At 57.3% G+C, this 22,310-nt stretch overlaps 1 protein-coding gene across 1 annotated transcript; it reads right to left on the bottom strand.

Annotated features, from left to right (window-relative positions):
• SMG5 (SMG5, nonsense mediated mRNA decay factor) lies at positions 1 to 21,103 on the bottom strand. Its single transcript, XM_026046671.1, has 22 exons — positions 21,027 to 21,103; positions 17,135 to 17,233; positions 16,440 to 16,563; positions 15,597 to 15,753; positions 13,033 to 13,122; positions 11,533 to 11,622; positions 10,559 to 10,637; positions 9,892 to 10,017; positions 9,373 to 9,441; positions 7,342 to 7,550; positions 7,059 to 7,196; positions 5,598 to 6,296; positions 4,361 to 4,530; positions 4,009 to 4,084; positions 3,504 to 3,679; positions 2,706 to 2,864; positions 2,435 to 2,494; positions 1,951 to 2,110; positions 1,476 to 1,566; positions 1,038 to 1,112; positions 558 to 696; positions 1 to 167 (listed from the first exon to the last, which is right to left on the bottom strand). The coding sequence occupies exons 1-22, from the start codon at positions 21,101 to 21,103 to the stop codon at positions 84 to 86; spliced, it is 3,147 nt and encodes a 1,048-aa protein (XP_025902456.1). The 3' UTR covers positions 1 to 83.
• Positions 21,104 to 22,310: the final 1,207 nt, after the last annotated feature.

The raw sequence follows: 22,310 nt of genomic DNA, 5'->3' as shown, positions 1-22,310 counted from the left end.
TGGAGTTTTGTTTCCTTCGTTCAGACGCTGCACGTTCCGAGAGGGGGAGAGAAAGGTGCACCAACCCGATGCCCTTGCGAACGTCAGCCCATCTCTTTCCACTGCTTGTAGAACTCCAGAACGTTTTTTATCTCCACGCTGGCGGTGGCGGCTGCCTGCAGGGCAGACTGCAAGCAAACACACGCACGGCGGGTTATTTTCTCCAGGTGCTGCCAAGAGGCCTCCCTAGATCCTTCACAACTCCCTGATTGCCAGGCATAGCCTTTTGTGGCTAAAAGGCCCATTTCTCCTTCATGCTAATGCTGGTTTATGCAGCTCTGGCCTCAGAAGCCTGCACAGTCGTGCAAATTAGTGCTCTCCCTCCCCGCCCAGGCTGCCCTGCACCACAAACGCATGAGAGACCAAAGGGCCTTCAAATAAACAGGAGTAGGAATCATGACTTACAAACTAGATTTGGGAGAACTGAAGAAAACATCAAAAYTGTGGCCAAATGAGCCGAGTTTAACCTTGCTAGGCGGCAGGATGGTGCAGTTCAGCCACAGCAAAGAGCTACCGACCTGCATGGGCACGGAGAACGCGCTCGGGTCCTCCAGCTGAAAGCCCGTGATGATGGTGACCATTCCCGTGGTGTCGTCCTCTCCGCTCGCCTGGGACACCGTCAGCTGCTTGCAGCTGTCCAGGATTTTATAGAGGTTCCTGCCACGAGAGGGAAGTCAGAGCGGGGAGCCACCTCGGTGTGCAAACGTTCAACGTACACGTGGGTTCATGAACGCTCGGGAGGACTGCAGCCACGGAGGGCTTCTCCGGGACCATTCTTGGACGCAGACGTGTTTGGTGTTGTGGGACACACACACACCCGTGCCTCAGATACGCTCCCTTTAGGGAAATGTATACGCTCCCTCTAGGGAAATKTAGTCACCCACGTAAAGCACCAAATGAGGCACGCTGTGCAACCAGCCCCAGTGCTAACACCTCCCCACATCCATCCGCCCGCTGGGAATTCAGGCTCAGCCATCTCCAGATGCTGTACATCTTACCAGGCGTCTAAATCCTGTCTCTTCAATTTGTGCCTCTCAAAGCTCTTCCCAACGTCTTTCTGGCAACGAATGTACCTAGGGAGAGGACGGAGTCACTGAGCCCACGTGGTGACGGTCGCACTAGTGGGCCCAGCACCGCGGCTGAGAGCTGCGGCTCCGTYTTCCACACCAGTACAGAGCTGCACCCCTGCCACCCCTAGGGAATAGCTGCAGTTCCCAGCTGGGGAGCAACCAGGATAGTGTCGGCGAACCAGCTCCCAAATCTCTTTCTTCACGACCATCCCTCTCCCCAAGTGCTTTCCTGAGGCCTCGGCTTTCTCCACGTCCACTCCTCACTCTGCTCTATGGGATGCCAGGCACGTTCCCAACATTTCCTTCCATCCCCACATACACCCACCCCAAAGCCGAGCGCAATGCGCTTCGCTCTCCCACGCTCACCTGTTTCCCTTTTTAAATTCCGCCTCCAGATAGCGGATGCTGTCCCGAGCACCTGCGTTCTCCTTCTTCAGGAAGTCCAAGCCATCAATCACTAGCAGGAAGAAAGAAACAAGAACACGTGGCTTAGGGCTCTGCTCCGGCGAACAAACCCAGACGCGGCAGGAATTCCACGTCCTGCYGGGCCTCCCCCGATCCAAGGCAGAAATTGCTGCTGCCAGAGGCGGATGACGCAGGGGCTGGACAGGGCTTCTCTTTCCAGTGGCTCCTCAGGGAGCTACGCTGCGCTCCAAGCGGGCACCACAGGTGAATCGGYCCCAAAAAGGACACATTCAAACGGTGTGTGAGCTGCTCCTGCAATGCCTGGGGACCAAGGCAGCAGGATGGAAGCAGCCACCTTGGCCCGGGAGGCTTTTCTTCCCAGCAAAGACGGAAGGAGGGAAGGCAGGCACAGCTATGGGACACGGAGCCCCCATACCTGTCCGGGGAATGATGATTATGAACCTCCCGCTGGCTGCCAGCTGCTTGACAACAGCCAGGTGCTGGCAGAGGGCCTGGGTGTCCGGGACGAGGTACGGAGACATCGCCGACTGCGCCTTGGGCTGCTGGAGACTTCCCTCCAGCTGAGAGACCTCCAGCTGAGACACACGCGGAGAGAGAGGCACCGGCTCAGCGCTGACRCCGAAATAAAAGCTGAGCGAGGCCAAGGGAGCCCCTGGCCTGCTCCACCAGCCCCTTCCCACTGCCCAGCACGCAGAGGTTCAGCCAAGGAGCACAGGACCGTGGGGCACACGTGGGGACAGCGGGGGAGTTCCAGCCCCCCCATCACTTCTGCCTTGGCAGGACAGAGGAGCCACTGCCACGTGAGACAGGAGCACGGAGCTCCCTCTTCCCTGCTCCCCGTCACACACATTTCAGGGAGCAGCCCTCCCTGTTTCCAGCTTGGAAGCAGCGGCTCCTACCTGCAGCCGGAGCTGCGCCATGTCTCTCATCAACCTGTTCCGCCGAGCTTCCTCTGCAGCCTGGTTACAAAAACAAACTTCCAGATCAGTTAGCAGGAAACACGGAAGCTGGCAGGAACACACGAACTCAGCCACGGGCCGCAAAGGGAACAGCCGAGAGGCCTGGAGGAGGCGAGGGGCGAGACTCCCACCTCCAAACCCTGCAGTTATCAAGCGGTAACCCGAGGGGCGTCGCTCCCCACAGCGAAGGCGCCCACCTCTGCCAACTCACCATGTGAAACTGGGCCTGGGCCTGGTGCAGCAGGTTGTCCTGCTCCGCCTGAGCGATGCTGATGAAGATGCCCAGCTCCGAGTTGAACTGCAGGATGCTGCCTTGCAAGCGGGTAATGAAGTGGCCGAAGCTCCGAATGCAGCAAATCCGAACCACAGACTGCGGGGAAGCAGAGAGTCACCGGCCCCGTTTCCCCACGCGAGCTGCAGCCCGAGCCGGCCCCACAGCTTATACTTTTGGAAAAGGCACAAATTGTAATTAAAAAAAATCCGAAGGAAACATTTCCAATGGAAATGTGCTTCTGAAGGCAGGAACACATGGAGAGAGCTGCAAGAAAGTCTCAGGTTGGCCAGAACGCTGAGCGGTGTTTGCAAACAGTATCTCCCCAACTTGAGAAAACCACAGAGAGAACAGCTGCTGCTTTTTGCCCCCCACCAATCTCTGCCCAGCCCTCAGTGCTGTAAAAAGGATCCAAATGAAGGGACAGTTCACACGCTGCTCCCTCTGGAAGGGCAGAGGGAACAGCTCCTGTCCAGGCAGGGAGGTCAGAAAACCTCCTGCAGCGAAGCTGCCAGCACGTGACTGTGCTTCACATTTGCTACCAGTGACTTTTGGACACGTGGGTACCCACAGCAGCCACCAGCAGTGTGAACCAGCCTCAGACACAGAAGTTGGAGTCAGTTTGGGGCTTTTTTGGCAAGAACCAGCCTAGAGCTTCACTTGCATAGCCAAGACTGGCCGCATTTGCAAAGAGGGAAACGCGGTTAGYACCAAAATAAAGAGTTTGCCCCCACTCACCTCCTCCACCGCTGAGAAAATGGGTCGGTCCTGCTCGAAGTTAAACCTCTTGTGYGCGGTTTTGAGCGGGGGCAGATTGCGCAGGGCCACGTCTTCGGGGAGCAGCAAGCTGGCGCTCGGGTCGGGGAGCTCGGAGCCGCTCAGCATGTCCTGGACTTCGTGACACAGGGCCAGCCCTGGAGCAGGGAGAGGGCAACACGGCCACGTGTAACGACCGAAAGGACCACGGAGGCAAAACGCTCCAGGGGACACGGGAAAGGGAGCAGGGTGGAAGATTTGAAGTGAGCTACACTTGTGCTCTGAGCACGTATTGGGTGAGGAGCATTAACAACAAAACGGCCCCCCAAAATACAAAGAGGAATGTCTCAAGCGACGTGCTGAGGTGTGACAGGGCTGCCACTCTTTCCCACAGACAAGCTCCCACCCCAGGGTCTCTCAGGCACCATGGAAGCTATGGATAACAAGGCTTGTTGACACCCCACGTTCCCACTGTTTTCTCCAGTACCCGATTCCTGCAGGTCTGCAGCGGACGGCAGAAGGTTCAGGAGCACAGACAGCCTGTTCCACAGGCTCTGAGAGCTCTGCAAGGATGAAACACAAGAGACAGAAGACATCAGGACAGATGTCGACAACAACCAGGCCTCTCGGCATCTTCCACAGTGGAAAACATGTAATGGTGCTTTACAAACAGTAAGCCTCACTAGGCTTCCTGAGGTCAAAATTAGCTTAACTCAACTGGCAGGGCATGGAAACACCACTTCATGCTGTGGAGCTGGAGTGGGCCAGGGGTTCCAGCAGGCCCTGGCCACCCCAGGCCAGAAGGGTAGAAGGGTTGCCCTGCCAGGGCCAGCTCCTACCTGTGCACACATGATGATGAGGTCCGTGTTTGTCCTCAGCCAGTCCAGGAACACCTTGACAGTGGGAAGCAACCCCTCGTTGGTCACAATCTCCAGCTTCTCCTGAAGGGATCGTTCATTCCTGCAGGATTTGTTGCTTGAAATGCTTTCTTCAGAGTCGGACACATCATCTGGAAGAAGAAGGGAAAAGCAGGCTGGTAAACGTTAACCCCTCGAGAGGCAAAGCCCTCCCAGGATGAGGGCAGCACTGGCTTGAACTCCTCTGGCCTTCCAAAAGCAGCTCCCTGTCCTCCGTGCTGTCTTTTGCTGCTTTCTTTTCCCTGCACAGTCGTTTCTGGCTATTAGCAGAGCAAGTGGGCTTCAGCAAGCCCTCAGTAGCAAAAGGGGACAAGCAATTTATTCAAAGCCATCCTTGGCAGGGGGTTAAAGCCCTTACGTCTCCTTCAACTGTAGAGACAGGAAGGGGCAGCCCTAGCTTTGAGACAGCCCAGCTGAAGCAAGGAGAGCAGAAAGAAAAAAGGCAAATTGAGCCTCTCCATTTCTATGTTTCTGAAGCCACCAAGGCCACACTATTCAGGAAAAAGCTAAACAGACCAGAAATCCTTTGTTTCTTCCCTTACCCTCCTCTCTTTGGGGTGTCTACGAAGCGCTGCCGGGAGCCGCTCGGCACCAACACCAYCTAGAGCCCCCCTTCAGATCTCAGCCCGAGTCCTGCCCGAGCTGCGAGCCCACGACCGGGGCAGCGCGACGCAAAACGTCTCCTTGCCCCAGGGAAGCCGCAAGGACTGGCGCACAAGCCCGAAGGGGCCCACGTGGCGTTATCCGAAGCGTAGTCAAGGCCCTGCAGGGCAGGGGAGTCCCTTGTGAACGCTGCTCCGGCGGGCACGGCGCCGGCGCCCAGGGTGCTGCAAGCACCCGCTCTGCCTGTCCCCGCAGCTCTCAGCGCCCTGCGGAGCTGCTCAGCTCCACACAGAGCTCCCTGCTGCCCGTCCCTGCAACGGGTGTCCCTTCAATTCAGTGCGCGCGGTCCTGGGCACGGGGCATCAACAGCAAGGCTCCTCCGYCAGGAAAGCCAGAACGGGCTGTGCCCAGCACTCGGGCAACCCGCCGGCCCAAACCTGGCGAGGGAGGCTGCACGGGGGAAACGGCTGAAGCTTAGCAAGAGCACTGCTAGAGCTTGCCGTTTTCTTTCAGAATTGCAACAGATCTGGCTTTGCAGCCGACCTCTGGTGCTCACCTTGTTCTGCCAAGCCGGGCTTCTCCAGATCCCCGTTGACACACGGCTTGCTGTCTACTCCGTCCTTCAGGCCGGGCTCGCCGCTTGGTTTCAGGAGGATATTGCTGAAAGTGGGAGCCAAGCGAAAGCAGCGCTTGGTCTGAAAGAGCTGGGTCGACATGGCCTGGAGGTTACTGGCTATGCTGGCGTCGCTGGTGCTCAGGGAACCCGGCCCGTTGGCTGCTGGATCTGGGGTCTCGAGTTTAGAGACACTCGGGCTCTTGGAGTCCCCCAGCCCACTGCCATCCACACAGTTTTTTAAGGCCTCTTCAGGCCTACTTTTGCCTCGGCCACTTCCCTCCTCCCCCGGCTCATCCTCCATGTCCTCCAAGTCGGAACGGGATTCCTGGCTGTTCATGTCAGAGTCCGTCTCCACGTCAAAAGCAGCTTCCGCCTCCTCATCGCTCTTCTCGGAGCCACTTTCGGAGCCATCGCTGCCCTTTGTGGAGCCCTGGCTGGAGTCGGAGTCAAAGCCCTCGCTCAGGTCGCTCTCGTCCACCTTCKGGGGGTGCCGGCGGCGGCGCAGGCAGGACAGGCGCGAGTACTTCTTGCTTTTCTTGCAGTCGTTCTTCTGCTGGTCTTCGCTGGGCTGGTGATTGGCCAAGGCAGCCTCAGCTTCCTTCTCGATGGAGTTCAAGGGCTCCCGTGGCTCCTGGTCATCTGCAGGGATTTAAGCRAGAGCACAAGGTAGAAGAGGCCTCCTGTGCAACCCAAGCTGGTTGCCAGTCCTGAGTGCAGGGATCAGGCCGTACAGATTTGAGCCATCGCTGCCCTTAGTGTCTTCTGCTAGGGAAGGAGCAACAGCAACCTGGGAGGATGAGTCACTTTCTAGGAGGCAGCCAGAAGGACTTGGGCAGCCTGGATCCCTACTGAACACACCGGAATGTTCTGTTCTGGGACAGCTCGGTGCGGAAAGCTGCCAGAGCAGCACAGAACCTGCACTTCCATCCCAATCCCGCTGCGGTCAGGGAGCCCAGCAGGCCAGGGCAGCGCCCGTGCCGGGCGGCTCGGTCAGAGCCGCGCGCGCCCAGCCAGCCCCTCCGGGGAGCAGCACGTTGCGAGCCCCCATGGCACCCGGGCAGCTCCGGCAAACGGTGCGGGAGGGATCCGGAGCACCGGCAGCGGCAGAGAGCCTGCAAGCGGGCGCCGGGAACCACACGCAGGGCAGTCGGCACAAGCACGACGGCTCCTGCGGCGATCCAGGAACTCCCAGAGAACTTGCGAGTGGGGACCGTCTCCCAAAGCTACCTGTCAGTGAGGATTTCAGCCCAGCAGTCAAACACCAAGAGGTCTCGAACGCCCCTCCGTTCTCTCAGRCACCCTTTCCAACACCCCACATCCAGGCGACCGGGGAAACGCAACAGCCACATACACAGGTAGGCGACTGGGCAGACCCAGCTTGCCCCATCCCTGTCCCCTTACCTGTGCCATCACTCTGAAAGGCTGGGACTGGATTTTCCCCTTCTTCCAGCTCTGCCTGCAGGCGAATATTGACGTGGTTTATCAGATGGGAGAAGAGGGCCAGCGTGAACGCGATGGCTGCGCTGTACTGCTTTGAACCTGCAAGGGGAACGAACAACGAGCTGGAGGAGAGCAGCTTGCCCAGCAGCCTGCAGCACCAGGCAGAAGACCTGGTCTTAACTAAGTGGAACACCAAGCGCGAACGCTTTCTGTTCACGAAAGAGCTGAACGATGCACTGATTACCTGCCCTCTTGAGGCTGTGGACACTCATGAGGCAGATGATGACCATGCGGAAGATGAGGAGATCGGGAAGGAAGGAATAGCCGCTCTCGTACTCCTCTTCATCTTCGCTAGTGGAGTTTAGATTCGGAGGAGAAGGCAGGTAGAACAAGCACAGGTTGAAATCCTCCAGCACCGACTGGCAGAGGGATGTCAGCTCGGAATCCAGAGAGCTTAGCCGGGGGAAAATGAACACAAATCATTATTCGGGACTGGAGCTCCTGGCAACCTCTGCGTGGAAACTGAACCAAAACTCGCAGAGGATTCACGTGGGCCATTTAACACTAGACATGATAAAGCCCTGGGGAAACCACCGAAGGCAGCAGCAGCTGCGGGAAGCAAACGAGAGGAATCAGACTATGGTTGTTCTCTCCAAAGCTGCTAATCTGAATACAAACAGTCAGTGGATCCTCTCGCCACACAGAAAAGGGAGTAAAAGCCTGGAGGGACTTGAACATTCACTCCCAGGCTTAGGGTGACACTGCTGTGGACAGGAGCAAACACAGCCCCTCACTTACACACCTCAGGGCACTGAGCAGGAGAGGCAGCTCATTCCCTGCTGCTCGGTGTAATGGGCTCATGTCACCAAATATGAAATATTGGTTAAAAAACTCCACCATCACCTGGAGATTAAAGTCATTCTTTGCATTTCTCTACTTCATGTAATCCAAAGATCTGAGAAGTGCTTTACATTTAATCTGAATAACTGCTGAATGACTCGCTCCCTGCGAGCTCAGGCAGTGCCCATTAGGACAGACAGCACACTTTAATGTTGAAAAGCACCAAAGTTTCATATCCACTGCCCAGTTCAACACTGCACGGCAGCACTCAAACCAGGGCCTCAGCTTTTCTTCCTCCCATGGCTCTGACTTGCAGCCCCACAAGAGCTTTGCAAAATTCCTGCTATTTCAAAGAAAGCACCCACGGTGTTCAGTGCAATAGCCTGAAACAGGAGTTTCTTAGTTACCACAGAAAAATAATCCCTGTCTGCAAAACATCTAGTAAATGCTTTTCAAGGGGCAACACACTTAGGCTATTGAAGTGATTTCCTATTTTCTTACGCACTAAACATGTGCTAAGCGGATATTAAATGAGCCTTGAAGTCCAGCTCCAGTGTAAGTCAATATTGGAAAGCAAGCACATACAGGGCTGCGTTGGCAGCAGTGCAGGAGCCTGAGGAAAGGGAGCATTCCCTGGGATGTGGCGCTTGCGGAATGGCACCTGGATCAGCACGGCCAGCTTGGGGAGCCCCAGGAGAAAATAATAAAGTGCCAAACTGGACTTAGGCCAGCAGAAGGCTATCAAGAGGACTGCAAAATGACTATCTATATGTCATAAAATGACTTCATGACCATAAAGGCCATATAGGCAAAGAGAGCTGGCTTCAGTCCACTTGAAAGAGGAAAATCTGAGGGGATATAATCTGTCCTGAAAACTGTTTCAAGCAGTAAGAGGTTAATTTAGAACCACCTGAAAACCTCTGAGAAGAAACCRAGAAAATCCCGGAAAAGCCACGCAGCTGTACAAAGCTTCCCATTTATTCCAACACAAACAGGTTACGTTATTCATTCCTCTGAACAAGGTATTTGGTTACAGGTTTCCCAGTGCAATGAACTRTTCTGCACACACGCAGAGGGTGACTCTTTGTGGCTGAATCAGCCTAAATCCAGCGCTTGCCAGGAGAAACCATTCGAAAGAGGCATTAGAACATGCCAAGGGCACGGGACAGAGCACGGAGGAGCTCGGAGGCTCAGGACTCAACCGCTGGCTCAATTTATCTAGAACTGCAGAGTATTTAACCCTCTGATATTTCAGCCTCTCTTCAAAGGTGACCATCTCCACACACTGCAAGGTTAGAGCCCTCTCCAAGGCTTGGATTTTTTGGCAGAAAGACTCAGCACAGACACTGCAGCCCTGCAGGGAACAGCCTCTTCCATTTCCAAACACCGAGTACCGTGAGTTATCACGAGGAGTTATCATCTGTTGCAGCCTTACCTGCTTTTCGGCTGCAAAAGGCTCTGCAGGTACATAAAGCTCACCAGCAACCTCTTTATGTCTTTGCATCTAAAAGAATTAAGGAGAAAACACTGTATTCCACCAGAGAAATAGGGGAGGTCAACAGAGCTCTATTAATCAGGTAAATCAGGGCACAACTGATACCTACATTCTGGGGTAAGAAGGTCAGTTTAGATGCTTCTACTTCTCACCAAGGTCTCTCAACCCCCATCTACAGTCACCAGCTCCAGAGGAGGGTGGGAAGCCCCTCGCCCCAACCTCTACTAGCTTTTAGGTTGTGATCTCAGGAGAGAAGCCAAGAGACCATGCACCAGATCTACACTGGGGCAGGTTAAAATTAATTAATTAATTAGCAAAAGAAAAAGCTCTCCAATCCTGGGAGCCCTCAGTGGCTCGGAAGGGCCAGGAGCCTGTTGCCCAGAATGGCACTACCCTCTGCCAGGGGAGAGGGCTGATGGCTTGGCAAGCTCTGAGCCCTTCCCTTGCRGGGGCTTTTACCGTTTCTTGCTCGGGGACAGCTTCCTGGTTTCACACTTCTTCAGCTGGTGATACATCTTGGCCGCTTTGTCGTACAGCCGCTTCAGGTTCCCGTAGGCCCCTTCGAAGGACACTTCAGACTGGATACTGAGGCCCCAAAACAGAACAGACACATCAAGGGCTGCTTTGCCACGSGGCTGCTCACATTTTAAGCCTTTACTTCACCAGAGAGATATTCAGGCAAACAAATACAGACAAATAAATACAAAAACAGGTGCCTAGTGCGTTTGTTTGAACACACTGGAGTCCTTAACTCCCCTTGATGTCTGCAAATGCCACAGCAACATGGGACACGTTTACACACCCATGTATGGATTCGTGCCTTCAGGCCATGCTCAGATAACCCAATTCCACCCCCTTGCTGTGCTGGGACGCAGGTGGAAACCCGCCCTCCAAGTGCAGCCCCACGGGCCTGTTCAGGGACAGCATGACAGTTGGGTTTGACCAGGACTTATCTGGCCATCAGTCCTACTCGGGGAGGAAACAGCCCCGCTCTGCTCTTCCCCATCCCCATGAAACTCGTCCACTGAAAAACACAAGCTCAAAATAAGGGAGAAAATCTGGCGGCAGCAGCCAGGGCACCCCGATTCCTCCCCCAGGAAACGAGCAGATGCTCGCGGGCACTCACCAGCGTAAGTAGCAATAAGTGGCTTCCACATTGTAGTATTTGCTTCCCGCCAGTGTCCCCAGCTGATTGAAGGGCATCCCTGCAACGCAAGAGAGGGACAAGGGAATCAACCTGCAGTTCTCCACCTYGCCCTGCTACAAAGCCCATCCTTGCCTTCCCACGACGCTTCCAGGCGGGAGGGAAGCCAAGTGGCACCCACAGCGCCGTAACCACAGTCCAAAGGTCTGCACTACTTCATCCTTTAGCCACTTAGCTTTTTCTCCCCCGTTTTACAGTGTTTTTAAGATCTTCCCTCCCTTCCTGCTGGGTGTCTGCAGAAGAAAGAGCAAACAACTCCTCCTCAACAAGCACCTGTCCTTGACCTCACTATGTTGGGTTTCTCTAGACCTGGACAACATCTTATCAGYGCTGGAGTGCTCTGTCCCAGCCAACTGAGCTGCCTAAGTGCTGGTCAGGGACTGGTTTTGGAGATTAGACGCAGCAAGCAACTTGGAAGAGCCCCGCAAAGACAAGGTAGTGAAAACCTCCTCTGGAGCTGCTTCSTTTTAAGATAAGATAGGCACTCAGCTCTTGCCACCATGTGCTTGGGTAAAGCAATCACTTAAAGCAGAACGAAGCACACAAGATTTGTTAATGCCGCTGTTCTCGTCAGAACAGGGTGTGAGCAGTAATGTTCTCTGCCAGCAAARGCCAACTGGAGCATCCCTGAGCCACAGGAACATTCTACTCCATTCATGGAAGCTCCAGCTTCTGGGAATTATCCGGATGGGTAAGCTGGCATCCTTGGAGGAGATCAGCTTTCCTCAACTCCTCTCCCTGGCTAGCCTGCTAAAGAGTCTCGCAGGGGACTCTAGCCAGGGAATAAAACCATTCCCCTACCACATTTAGACCTAAACAGAGCAGTGTCACACAATAGCGCTTTTAGGTTACAGCAGCAGCACGTGAACAAGGAAAATCCACAGTAATTTACTCACCGATTTGTGGTGCAACAGAAAGTGCTTGATAGTAAAACCGCTCGGCCAGCAGCTCAGTGTCCACACCCGCCAGCTCGTTCTGATAGCGAGCTGAAAGAAAAGCCACACAGTGCACGTGAGAAACCAGAAGCCGCCCTTCGCCCCTCTTTTGCCRAGGGGAAACCGCTTCCTCACAGGCTGAATGTCCCTCAGACCTGGAAACACCGGCCAGGACAACAAACCCATCAAATGAGAGCCGCTCTTGGTGATACACACAAACGCCCAGGGCTTGCCGGGACTGTTTGAAACACCCCTACGTCACCCGCACCGTCCTGCACATCATGGAGCCGCCGCTCCAGGCGGAGGGGACGTCTCTCAGCGCTTGTGGGGGTGCAAGCAAAAGGAATAACAACTACTGCTCCATGTGTTAAATGCTGATTCATTCACCCTCGAAATAACACAGTGTTGTGCTCCACTTTCCAGCACCTCAAACACACCACATCCTACTAGAGCAGAGTGTGAAATGTGAAGTCAGTCAATTTAATAAAACACCTGGTGTCTAGACTGGACCTTATCAATCATTATCCTTCTCCAATACCAGGAGGCACCATGGAGGTTGTGGAGTCTCCTTCTCTGGAGGTCTTCAAAGCCCGTCTGGAYGCCACCCTCTGCCACATGCTCTGGGTGTCYCTGCTTGAGCAGGAAGGTTGGACTAGATGATCCCTAGAGGTCCCTTCCAACCTTGAACATTCTGTGATTCCGTGAAAACCTTTGGTGCCAGGACAGCAAGGAGGGGAGCGCATTTTTCTCCCGTTAGTCAGGCCAGTCAGTCCCTCTGCCCCACACGACACTCACTTGCCCCACATTCTCCAGCGGATTCACGCACAGCAACCATGTCAACACAGCCCCAGGAGCTCGAGGGCTGCTGCGTGTCGAGCACATTTGCCCAGACCACGCTTGGAAGGGCTGCTTCTCACACAGCTACGTTTCCTCCCTGCCTTCACCCCCCCAACCAAGCACGATGCTGCYGGGCTGCAGAGCAGAGGATGCCAGGAGCCAGACGCTCACCCAGGACGTGGGCTGTCCACGTGCCCCTTCATCCCAGGCAGCCACCAAGACTGCTCAACAAATCCCACTTCCATTCACGCTTACGCTGCTGACAGCGGCTCCGGAAGGCAGCCTTAAAGCAAGTCTGAACAGGGAAGTCACTCCGCTTCCAGTTCCCTTTGCGCTGTCCAAGCGACATAAATCAAGTCAAGGCTTCCATTCTTACCAGCCGCAGTTGCAGTCGTTTGCCAGTAGCCAACTCGTCATCTGCTGGCACGAAAACAAAGCTGCTGCCATCTGCAGCAGCTCACTTCTCCGTGGCGTTTTCACCTTAAACCAGTCACTGACAAATGTGTCCACGAGAAACCGGCGCCTGCAGGCGACTACGGTAGCTGACTAACAACCCTGGAATCAGCAGGCCGAGCGGCCCCGTCTTCTATGTGCTAAGGGTTGGAAAGATGCTGCTGCTCTTACCTAGATCTCCCAGATAAACCAGACATCTGTGACACGCCATCTGTGCCCACTCCATCTCCTTCTCCGACGCAGACACGGGTTTCTTACAGCCTACACGAGAAAGGAAAAAAAAAAAAGAAAAAAAATCACATAGACCATTGGGGAAAGGCAGGTGGAAAGACACAGGAGCAGCCTACGCCCGAGACACCCGGTGTTTCGGTGGGTGAAAATAGGGACGGCACATTCAGGCCGCAGCGCTGGCTGCTGCCCGGGTGTCTCGCAGACCCAGACGGGTCCCTCCTCGCCGGTGTGAGGCGGCAGAGGGGACAGGGTTCCCCGTGGAGCTCGGCCGCGGCACCGGGGGCGGCTCCACGACGGCAGGACGGAGGCCCCTCCTGCTGCAAGCCGCGGGATCGTGGAAACGCGGCGCCCCGAACAAGGGCTGCTGCGAGGCTGAGCTCGTCAGCACGGCTAATGAGGCCTTCGGACAGGGGCCGGCGCAAATCCCTGGAAAGTGGAGGAAAAGCCGGGCATGGCRGCACCTGGCAGCGACGCTCGGCCTGGATGGAGTCGCCCTGTTACTGAGGCTGGAATAGGCTGGAGATCCGGATTCAGGGCTGTCCCAACCACAACGGGAGGAGGGGAAGTTACATGAGCAACAGGCAGGAAGGGAAAGGGCAGCTGGAGAGCATCCTACCTCAAAGATGCCCCATGGCCACCAGAAAGAACAGCAACTCAGAGGAAAGGGGCAAAAACTAAGGAAAAAGTTCTAAACAGTGATGGTGACAGAGCACTGGAACAGGCTGCCCAGAGAGGTGGTGGAGCCTCCTTCTCCGGAGATCTTCCAAACCTGCTTGGACACAGCCTGTGCCCCGTGCTCCGGGTGACCCTGGGTGTGCAGGGGTTGGACTAGAGGATCTCTAGAGGTCCCTTCCAACCTCAGGGATTCTGTGATTCTGAGAAAACGAGACAGCTCCTGGCAGCTGTTCCGGCTAAGTGGAGCCTTCAACCGTGACTCGGTTCCTGGGAGGGTCTGAGGGACACAAAGGGACATGATCCCACCTGCCCAGGCAGAGGGACGGCGGGCACACAGCCTGGCTTCCTGTTCCGCCGCTCGGAAAGTCCCGCAAGCAGGAATATCCCGCAAGCGGGAATCCCAAAGGAAGGCACTCCYGAGAGGCCCAGTGCGGTCTGACCTGCGTCCCTCTTAGCTTGGTTCAACAGGGAGGAAGCGCAACCCGGATTAAGGGAGCAGTGAGGAAGGAAAAGGGGCTTCGCAGGAGCCACCTCAACGACACGTGGCCGCTCAGCTGTCGCCAGGGGGATCTACCCTCCCTTTCTGTTTCGCTTTGCATCCCGGTTCTATCACATACCGGCCAAGTTCCCTCACCCCAATTTGTGTTTCATAGGTGCTTCTCCCCACACATCATTCCCGCATATGCAGGATTCACCGTTCATGTCCAGCTACAATTTTCTCAGCTGCATCTGAACCCACTAAGCAGCCTGGAGGAGGAGATTCCTGCAAAGACAGCCGCCCGCCGGAGCGCAGGCCCCGCTGGAACGCGGCTCCGAGGGTTTATTAGTTCTGCAGCACCAAGCTACATCTCTCAAAGCAACAGTTGCCAGGGACATCTGCCTTCTAAAACGACATTTCAAAGCTGATCACGATACAATCGTCTCCCAGAAGCTAAGAATAGGATATCAGTACCTAAAATGTCCTATTGCTAAAGACATACTAAGGGGTTTTATCCCAATTTCTCTGTYGCTTTCCCCCTGCCAGCTTTAAAAATGTCAATCAAACCCTGCYAATACAGTTCACAACCCCCCCTACATCCCCATTTCTCAGCTGGAGCAGAAACGTGCGCCTTGAAGCCACCGAGTGCAGCAGGGGAGCAAAATCAAGTGTTTTACACTATGATAATCTACGAGGTGCCGTCTAGAGCTGCTTCTGAACTGCCCCGAACACTCTCGCTCCTCTGCCCCTCGGCTTAGCCGGCGTCCGAGCGGCCGCACGGGGCGGCTGCCCGCGACAGCCAGCGCCTGGGTGGCAGCAGCTCCCTCGCCTTCCCAGCCCGAGAGGCAGCGGCCGTTTCAGAGCCGGCACGAGTGGGAGAAGGCGACAGGAGGTGGGCAGAGCGCGGGCCGGCAGCAGGAACTGGGATCCAGGTGAATAGCAGGGTGCTCTGGCAAAGCCTGCTGATTTCTAGAGCCTATTCCCACCAAGGCCTGGGTGTCTACTTAAATTTATTAAAACAACCTGTACAGATGGAAGAACTCTTCCAAATTCCCTAATTTAGTAARTTTGCTTAATAAGAAGTCTGTATCACCAAATGACCCTTCAAGCATTTCCTATGAGCACTTTTTGACACATTTCAACCCTTCTTGCGTTGAAAAAGATAAGATAAGCAGAAAAGATAAGCCAGAGAAAACAGAGCAGGGCACACGGGCTCTTCTGCAAAGATAAAGGGCTAATGAGAAATCAAGTGAATCCCTCAAATCCCAAGCCAAAGGTGCCCTGGCAGGAGGTAAGGCCACCTGAGCGGGACCAAGGCCTCAGCCAGGAGCACAACGGGGCGAGCACTGACCGATGAGCGGGTCCGTTACGTGGGTCCAGTCAATACAGCACTGCAGCTCCAGCTGATAGTGAGACTGGATGTAGAGGAGAAGGTGCTGGTAAAATCCGATGCCGGCGATTAAGTGAGTCCGGTAGGCRCACTCCAGGGTGCTCCGGCTGTGAATGTGCTGCAGGGGAGGGAAGAGCTCGTGTTAATGCAACCACGCAWCGTCTCAGAGCGGCAGCCCAACACAGCAGCTGTCTCAGCTGTAATTTCCACACATCTATACCTCTTTTGGCTCAAAAATGTGGACTCCAGTGGTATTTACTATGGATCACAACAAAGGAGAAAYGCTCACGGCAAGGAGGAATAAAAAATTAACATATCTGGTTAGAGTGCACCTTAAATATGCTCAAATAACCAGATCATCGGGACAGAGTTCACAACAGCAGAAAATACAACCAAACGTCAGCGTCTGGAGCATTTTCTGGTGATCAACTCCAGAAAAACCCAACGCTTCGTCAGGCTGACAACACCCTAAGACGATCACTGGCATTCCCTCGACATGGGGACRTGTCTACTTGGAAGATGAGAAGACTTAAAATATAAATTAAAAAATAAGAAAAAATAATTTTAAAAAGTTAAAAAAAACTGAAATATCCTCCGCACTTGCAGCTCTCTGGACAGATTGTTAGAAATTACTGGCCCACAGCTAGACAGAAAGCGCAAGTCAGCTCCACGATGAAAATTGAGGAGCTCCTGGCTTCCTGCCCTGTGTTCAGACCACAACCTCTCCAGGAAAATGAAGAATTTCACTTGGTCTGACTGGTGCGTGCCCAGAGACTCTCCCAGGCAGGAGCCACAGATACCTGCCTTTTTATTTGTTTTAATGAGCTGGATAACTTCATAGTAAACCTTTCTCCAGAGCAGCTCTTCTGCTTTTCTCCCATAATCCACCGGATGCAGGAACATCAGCTTCACACACAGCTCCCGCAGCCTGAGACAGAGCAAGGAATGAAGATTTAGCTACAGCGGCCCCAAAAACAGCAGGGAGAGGAAATCCCAAATCGATCCGCACGGATGAGCTAGCCCCACTGGTGACGGAGCAGCTCGTGGCACTGCCACACAGCAGCAGCTGGAAAAGCCACAAGCCACAGCGGTCGCTTGCCCTCCGCTGGCATCAGCGGCTCTCTGAGCTGCATTAATGTCAAAAAGTTGTCTAAAACAACAGGTAAACTCCACCACCCTCTCCAGGCCGCCCCAAGAGCTGATAGAAGATTTCAGGCGCAGGTAGGAAGCTTCTCCATCACATAGATAATTGAAGGCAATGGCAAGGAAGTCATTAGCCGATGTGAAGATGACTTATTTGTCTCGCAACAGGACTCGGGAAAGCCTCCGGCCACCCACCTGGGCTCTGAATTCCTATGTTCAAATACAGACCTCAAGTGCGGCCTCTGCTCTAAAAATCTGGAAATATCCCTGGCCAGTGGGTACCACCACTGACGTGCGACTTCCTGGGCACGTTTTTCAGGTCCAATATAAGGACTACACCCTCTGCCCAAACTTACTTGTTCCTCAAGCTGATGTTCTCGGGCTTGAAGACCTCCTGATAGGCTGCCTTATTGCCAAGGATGAGGTCGAGCCGATGAACAGCCTCCACCACCGCTCTGCAAAGCGACAGAGGAGCGTCACAGGGGCACCTTACCTGGGGGGCTTTATCACAGCCGGCCTCTCCGCACGCAGCCACGCCGGCCTCGTTAACCCCATCCCTTAATGGGCTGCAGCCGCCCGCTGACGCGCTGATCGCACCTCTGCGCGACGCTCTGAAAAGCTCAAGGAAAGAAGCAGAGTTCTACACACTTCAGTAGTTTGTTTCAAATAAGCCGCTACCACCACCTGCACGGTCAAAACTGCCAATTATTTCTACGGGAAAAAGCGGCTTTGGGACATATTAGTAACTTTTAACCCTGCAGTTCAAACCTACTACACATACGTGGATAATTTAGATATAACCAAGTGCATGATTCGAGAGTGGGTTTGTTTCCCATGCTGTTCGATAGGGCAAGGGTCAGCAATCCTCCACTCCCTGCTCCCTTCCCACTCCCTTCATTCCTTCTGCCAGCGCTGGCTGATCTTTGGTAAAGCAATTCACCGAACGGGGAGATCTCTGCATGGGAGATGCAAAACCGCTCTAAAATATCTCATTTATTAGGGGTTCCCGAGTCCCAAGCCGACCGAAACACAGGCCAAGCAGCTTCCGAGCACAAACATGCCTGGGAGGCACTGCTGAGACCCGGCCCCTCGGAGCGGGGACGTCGCCGTGTGCAGAACGCCAAGCGCTGCACCAAGGAGGCTACAGACCCCGCGCCGGCACCGCAACGAAAGCGGGGACTCGGTGTTGGGATCTCGAGGGCAGCTCGACAAGGCGCGGATGGAAAATCCCAGGTGCAGCCCCTCGGGAAGGGCACATCTCCAAATCCCAGCCTCTGCTGCGCCTGCTTTCGATGTCGCTGCACTGCCTGCCCCAGCTCTCTGCTCACTGCCTTCCCTTGGGAGCTTATCCGTTACTGCTTGGCTCTCCGCATCACAAAACGTTTKGGAGCTGTAGATTTGGACTCATTTGCTTTGAAATCTCAAATTATGGTGAAAAGCATGGCTAAGAACACCTAAAATCGCCTTTATTTGAGGGTTTTGGCGGGGCTGCCCTGGCAAACACCGATAGCTTAAAACGCCTTGTCCTCCAAGCCGTGCCCAGCCAACTGCATCCAACTGCATCCCTCGTTTGGTCGCCTTCCCTTGCATCGCTCCCAGGGCGCGTGCAGAGAAAGAGGAGCACGAGGCCGAACGAGGGGGAGCTGATGCGGAGCAGCAGGATGAGCGGCCGCGGCCTTTTGTGGAGGACGAAGCCCCCGGGCGCGCTCAGCGGGCGCCGAAACCGGCGGCTCTCCCTGCAGAGGCAGGGATGCCCTCGGGGCTCCTTCCCTAAAGGAAGCAGCGCGTTCAGGGGAACCTCTCCACAAGGCACCGCCGCCGGAGGAAGAGCGCGGCGAGAGGAAAACCCTCCCTGGTCACTCAGGAGGGCAAAACCTCGCGGGGCCGAACCAGCTTCTCCTAAAAAATCCTGAAAAACCAAGTACRGAGCAAGAATCACACGCGGGCGGCTGCTATGAGCCCTGGTATCCACATCTGCTCCCGAGCATCTCGGACGGGGCCTGAAGGTCCTTTGCCAGCTCTGCCCGACGCCTCACGCCCTCCCAAGCRAGACAAACGCCTTTTTGCAGGCAAAGGGCTCGCTGCTGCGGGAGGCGGCGCGGCGTGCCGGGCTGCAGGGCGACCAGGGGAGATGGAAAAGCCCGTTCCCCGGCACCCCCGATGCACAGCAGCCCCAGAACAGCCGTCCCTGCAGCTTCAAAGGGCCTCGGAGCTGCTCTCTGCGCTCCGGAGCAGCGGCCGCCGCGCGCTCCACGTCACTCCGACACCTCCAGGTGGGAAACCAGCTCCCAGCGCCGGACACCTGCGCCCAAGGCCACGGGCGGCCGCTGGGACGGGGCCCTGCACTGCCCCCTTTTCCTACGTTCAATMAATCCGGGTCCCTTCACAGGCACACAGTCCAAATTCCCTCCTTGTTCATTAGTGCTCATCTGCCACATCTGCTCCCAAAACAGGTAAAATGCTTTTTTTACACTTAAAAGAGCATCACAAAGTCTCACTGAAGAACCTGGCCAAGTTGAGCAGTGGGAGAAACACGTCCCAACGTCACCCAGTGTGACCCTGCRCATGGAGACTCCGCAATGGGGATGATGGAAGAAGCCACCGCGAGGATACGGAGACTCGGGAAACGGTGTCGTTCCAGAACATTTGGGAACACCAACGAGGAGCGGCTGAGCGCRCCCGGATTCAAACGCAGCTCGTGCCGGGGCACCGAGGCCACGGGCCGAGTCGCAGGCAGGGCTTAAGGGGCTAACTCTTGTCTCTGTCCCCGTCTCGGCGCTTGCTGCACGGAGCCCTTGCTCGGAGCGCCGAGGGAGCAAAGGGGAGGCCAGGCTTTTAAAAGAAGCGAGGGCAGCACCTCCTGCCAAGCAGGTGGGAAGCGCCCGGTGCCAAGTCCTCTCGGGTGCAAGGAGGGATCCAGCAGCTCCCTTTGGTGCCGCYGGGACAGGCGCAGAGTCGTAGCCAGCGCTGCGAAATCCAAACACCTCAACCTAACCTGAAAGAGTTTCCAGAGCCTTTGGAGTCAGTAAAGCACGAGGAATGTGGCACTCACATGGAGCAGGTCCCCAGGCTGGCACCCGAGCTCCAACACTGCTCAGGTGGGAAGCCTGTGAAGAGACCCAGCAGCGACACGGCCAGAAAACCTGCGAGTACCGCAGACGCCACGGAGGCTGCAGCAAAACGCCCGAGGGGCCGAGAGCGCGCGCCTCGGATAACAGCGGCCACCGCGCGGGACCACGAGCCTTGCAAGGAAAATCATCGTTACAGTGATAACACGAGGGCCAAGTGTAGGGGGGCGGCTTGCACGAAGCACATCAGGGAGACGGGAATAAATCCAGACTTGTAGGCAAGGCTCTGGCCACGCTTCCCAGAGGGAAGTGAAGCTCTCCCTGTTTGATCAAGGGGGCAGAGAGGTCCCCAGGACGTTTCCAACGTCGTGCAGTGGGTCAGCAGCTGGAAACGGAGCCTGGGAATGGAGCAGGAGCTGTTTCCTGCCCTCCCCATCGCGCTCATGTGGGAAACCACGCGGGCACTCCGGAAACTCCGCTGGGAAGCAGCTCCGCAGGAGCGCGCGGGGGGAAGCGGCGGCAGCGCCCGGGCTGTGCACGAGGCCGCCACATCCCGGCCCTTCCCTGCGCACAGCGGCCGGAACGCGGAGCGGGACCCGGGACGGGCAGCAGCCGGGGCCTCCGCACAGCGGGAACGCGGCCTGGGCCCCGCTCCGTGGAGCCGCCTCCGCGCCCTTCCCGGCCGCGATTCCCGCTCCCCCTTCCTCCGCATCCCTCCACTGTCCTATCCCATTGCTCCCTGCCCCAGCGGCCTCCTCTCCCTGCATCCCACACGTCCTCCCTCCATCCCCTTGTCCTGACGTCCTGCAGGCCCCACAGCCCTTCCCGACCCTCCAAGTCTTCCCTGGATCCCCCCCTTCCTCCCCTTGGTCTCCCCCTTATCCTGGGGATCTCCAGGATCAGGTCCCCTGATCCAGCCCCCTAAGAATCCTCCACATCCTGCCCCATCTCCTCTAGATCCCGCAGAGCCCCCCGCCCCTGCACCCCCTTCCCCGTAACCTCGGGGTCCCCCGTCCCCTTCCCCCCGTTACCTCGTCCTCGTCCCCCCCGACGCCCCCTCTTTCCCCCGGGACCTGGCCCGACGCCCACGCCCTGTCCCGGGGCCTTCCCCGCCCTGGGCCGCTCGGCGCCCCCGCTCCCGCGCTGCCCCTCGGCGCTCCGGCCGGGCCGCGCCGCTCACCGGTAGAGCCGCTTCGTGTGCAGCACCTTGGCCTCGGGCTCGCCGCTCTCGCCGGGGGCGCCGCCGCCCTGGCTCATGGCGCCCGGGGACGGGGTGTGTGGGGGGGCGAGGCCCGGCGCCGCCCGCGGCCCCCTCAGCACCGCCCGCGCCGCCGCCGCCGCCGCCACCGGCCCCGCTCGGCCGCCATGGCTGCGCCGCTGCCGCGCGAGACTTGCGCGGGCTATCGCGAGACTTGCCGGGGGAACGGGAAGCGAGGGAGGGAGGGGTGGAACGTGGCGTGGACTCGCGAGAGCTCCCTCTACCTGCGTGCCAGCACTAAGTACTGGCAAACATGGCGGCCGTACGGCGTCACCTCGCGAGACTTCCCCTCCCCCCCCCGGCACCGCTGCCAGCACTAAGCGCTGGCAAACATGGCGGCCCGTGCGGCTTCATTCAACCAACTTTATTGGCAGCGCCGCGCGGCGCACACGCACAGCAGGGCTGGAAGGGGGCAGGGGGCCAGGCCTGGGGCCGCAGGACGAGGCCCACCCGCCATTTAGACCCTGGTGCTGGCAGCCCCCGCCCCCCAGGGACCCCTCGGCCACCACCCGCCTTGGGGAGCACCCAAGGGCCCCTTGGGATCCCCCCTGCTCCCCGCACCCGCGTGCCCCTTGGGGCTGTGCGCCCTCCACGTGGCTTCGCCCCTGGGGCCGGGGTCTCCGGGGGGCCGCAGGGGGGCCGGGCRGCGGCCAGACGGGACGGGGCGGCCGCGCCGGCGCCCTGCGGCCCGGCCCCACCTGCGCCGGTCAGACAGGTTTGGAGGCCGCGGCACCACAGGGCTCCCGGCGCGGCCGCAGGTCGGGGCGGCCGCGTCCCTCCCGCAGCCAAAAACCGGACGTTTCCACCCAAAGCGCCCGCTCCCCCCGCCACGGCAGCCCCCGGCGCCCGCCCCAGGTAGGAAGCGGGTCGGTGCCGGCCGCGCTGCCCGGCGAACGTGTCGGGCCGCGGCCGGAGCAGCTCGGGGGCCGTCGCGGCGGGATCCACGCGGCTCCGGTCCCGGGAGCCCTGGGGCGCGCGGAGCGAGGGGATCCCTGCGCCAAAGCGTCTCATTCCTGATCCCTTATGGTCCCCGTTCCTCCTCCTAGCACGGGCGAGGCCGGCAGGGATGGGATCCCGCTGCTAAGCCGAGCCCGGGAGCAGCCGGGAAGCGCCATGGCGGCACCGGTGCCGCCCACCGAGGAGGTGGCCTTGCTGGAGCTGGCGGCCGCCCCGCCGCCCGGCGGGGACCCCGCGGGCACCCTGCGC

The sequence above is a fragment of the Nothoprocta perdicaria genome, unplaced genomic scaffold, assembly GCF_003342845.1.
Source record: "Nothoprocta perdicaria isolate Ctin4 unplaced genomic scaffold, notPer1 scaffold_451, whole genome shotgun sequence".
NCBI classification, from domain to species: Eukaryota; Metazoa; Chordata; class Aves; order Tinamiformes; family Tinamidae; genus Nothoprocta; species Nothoprocta perdicaria.
This window is presented reverse-complemented; position numbering and strand designations above follow the sequence as displayed.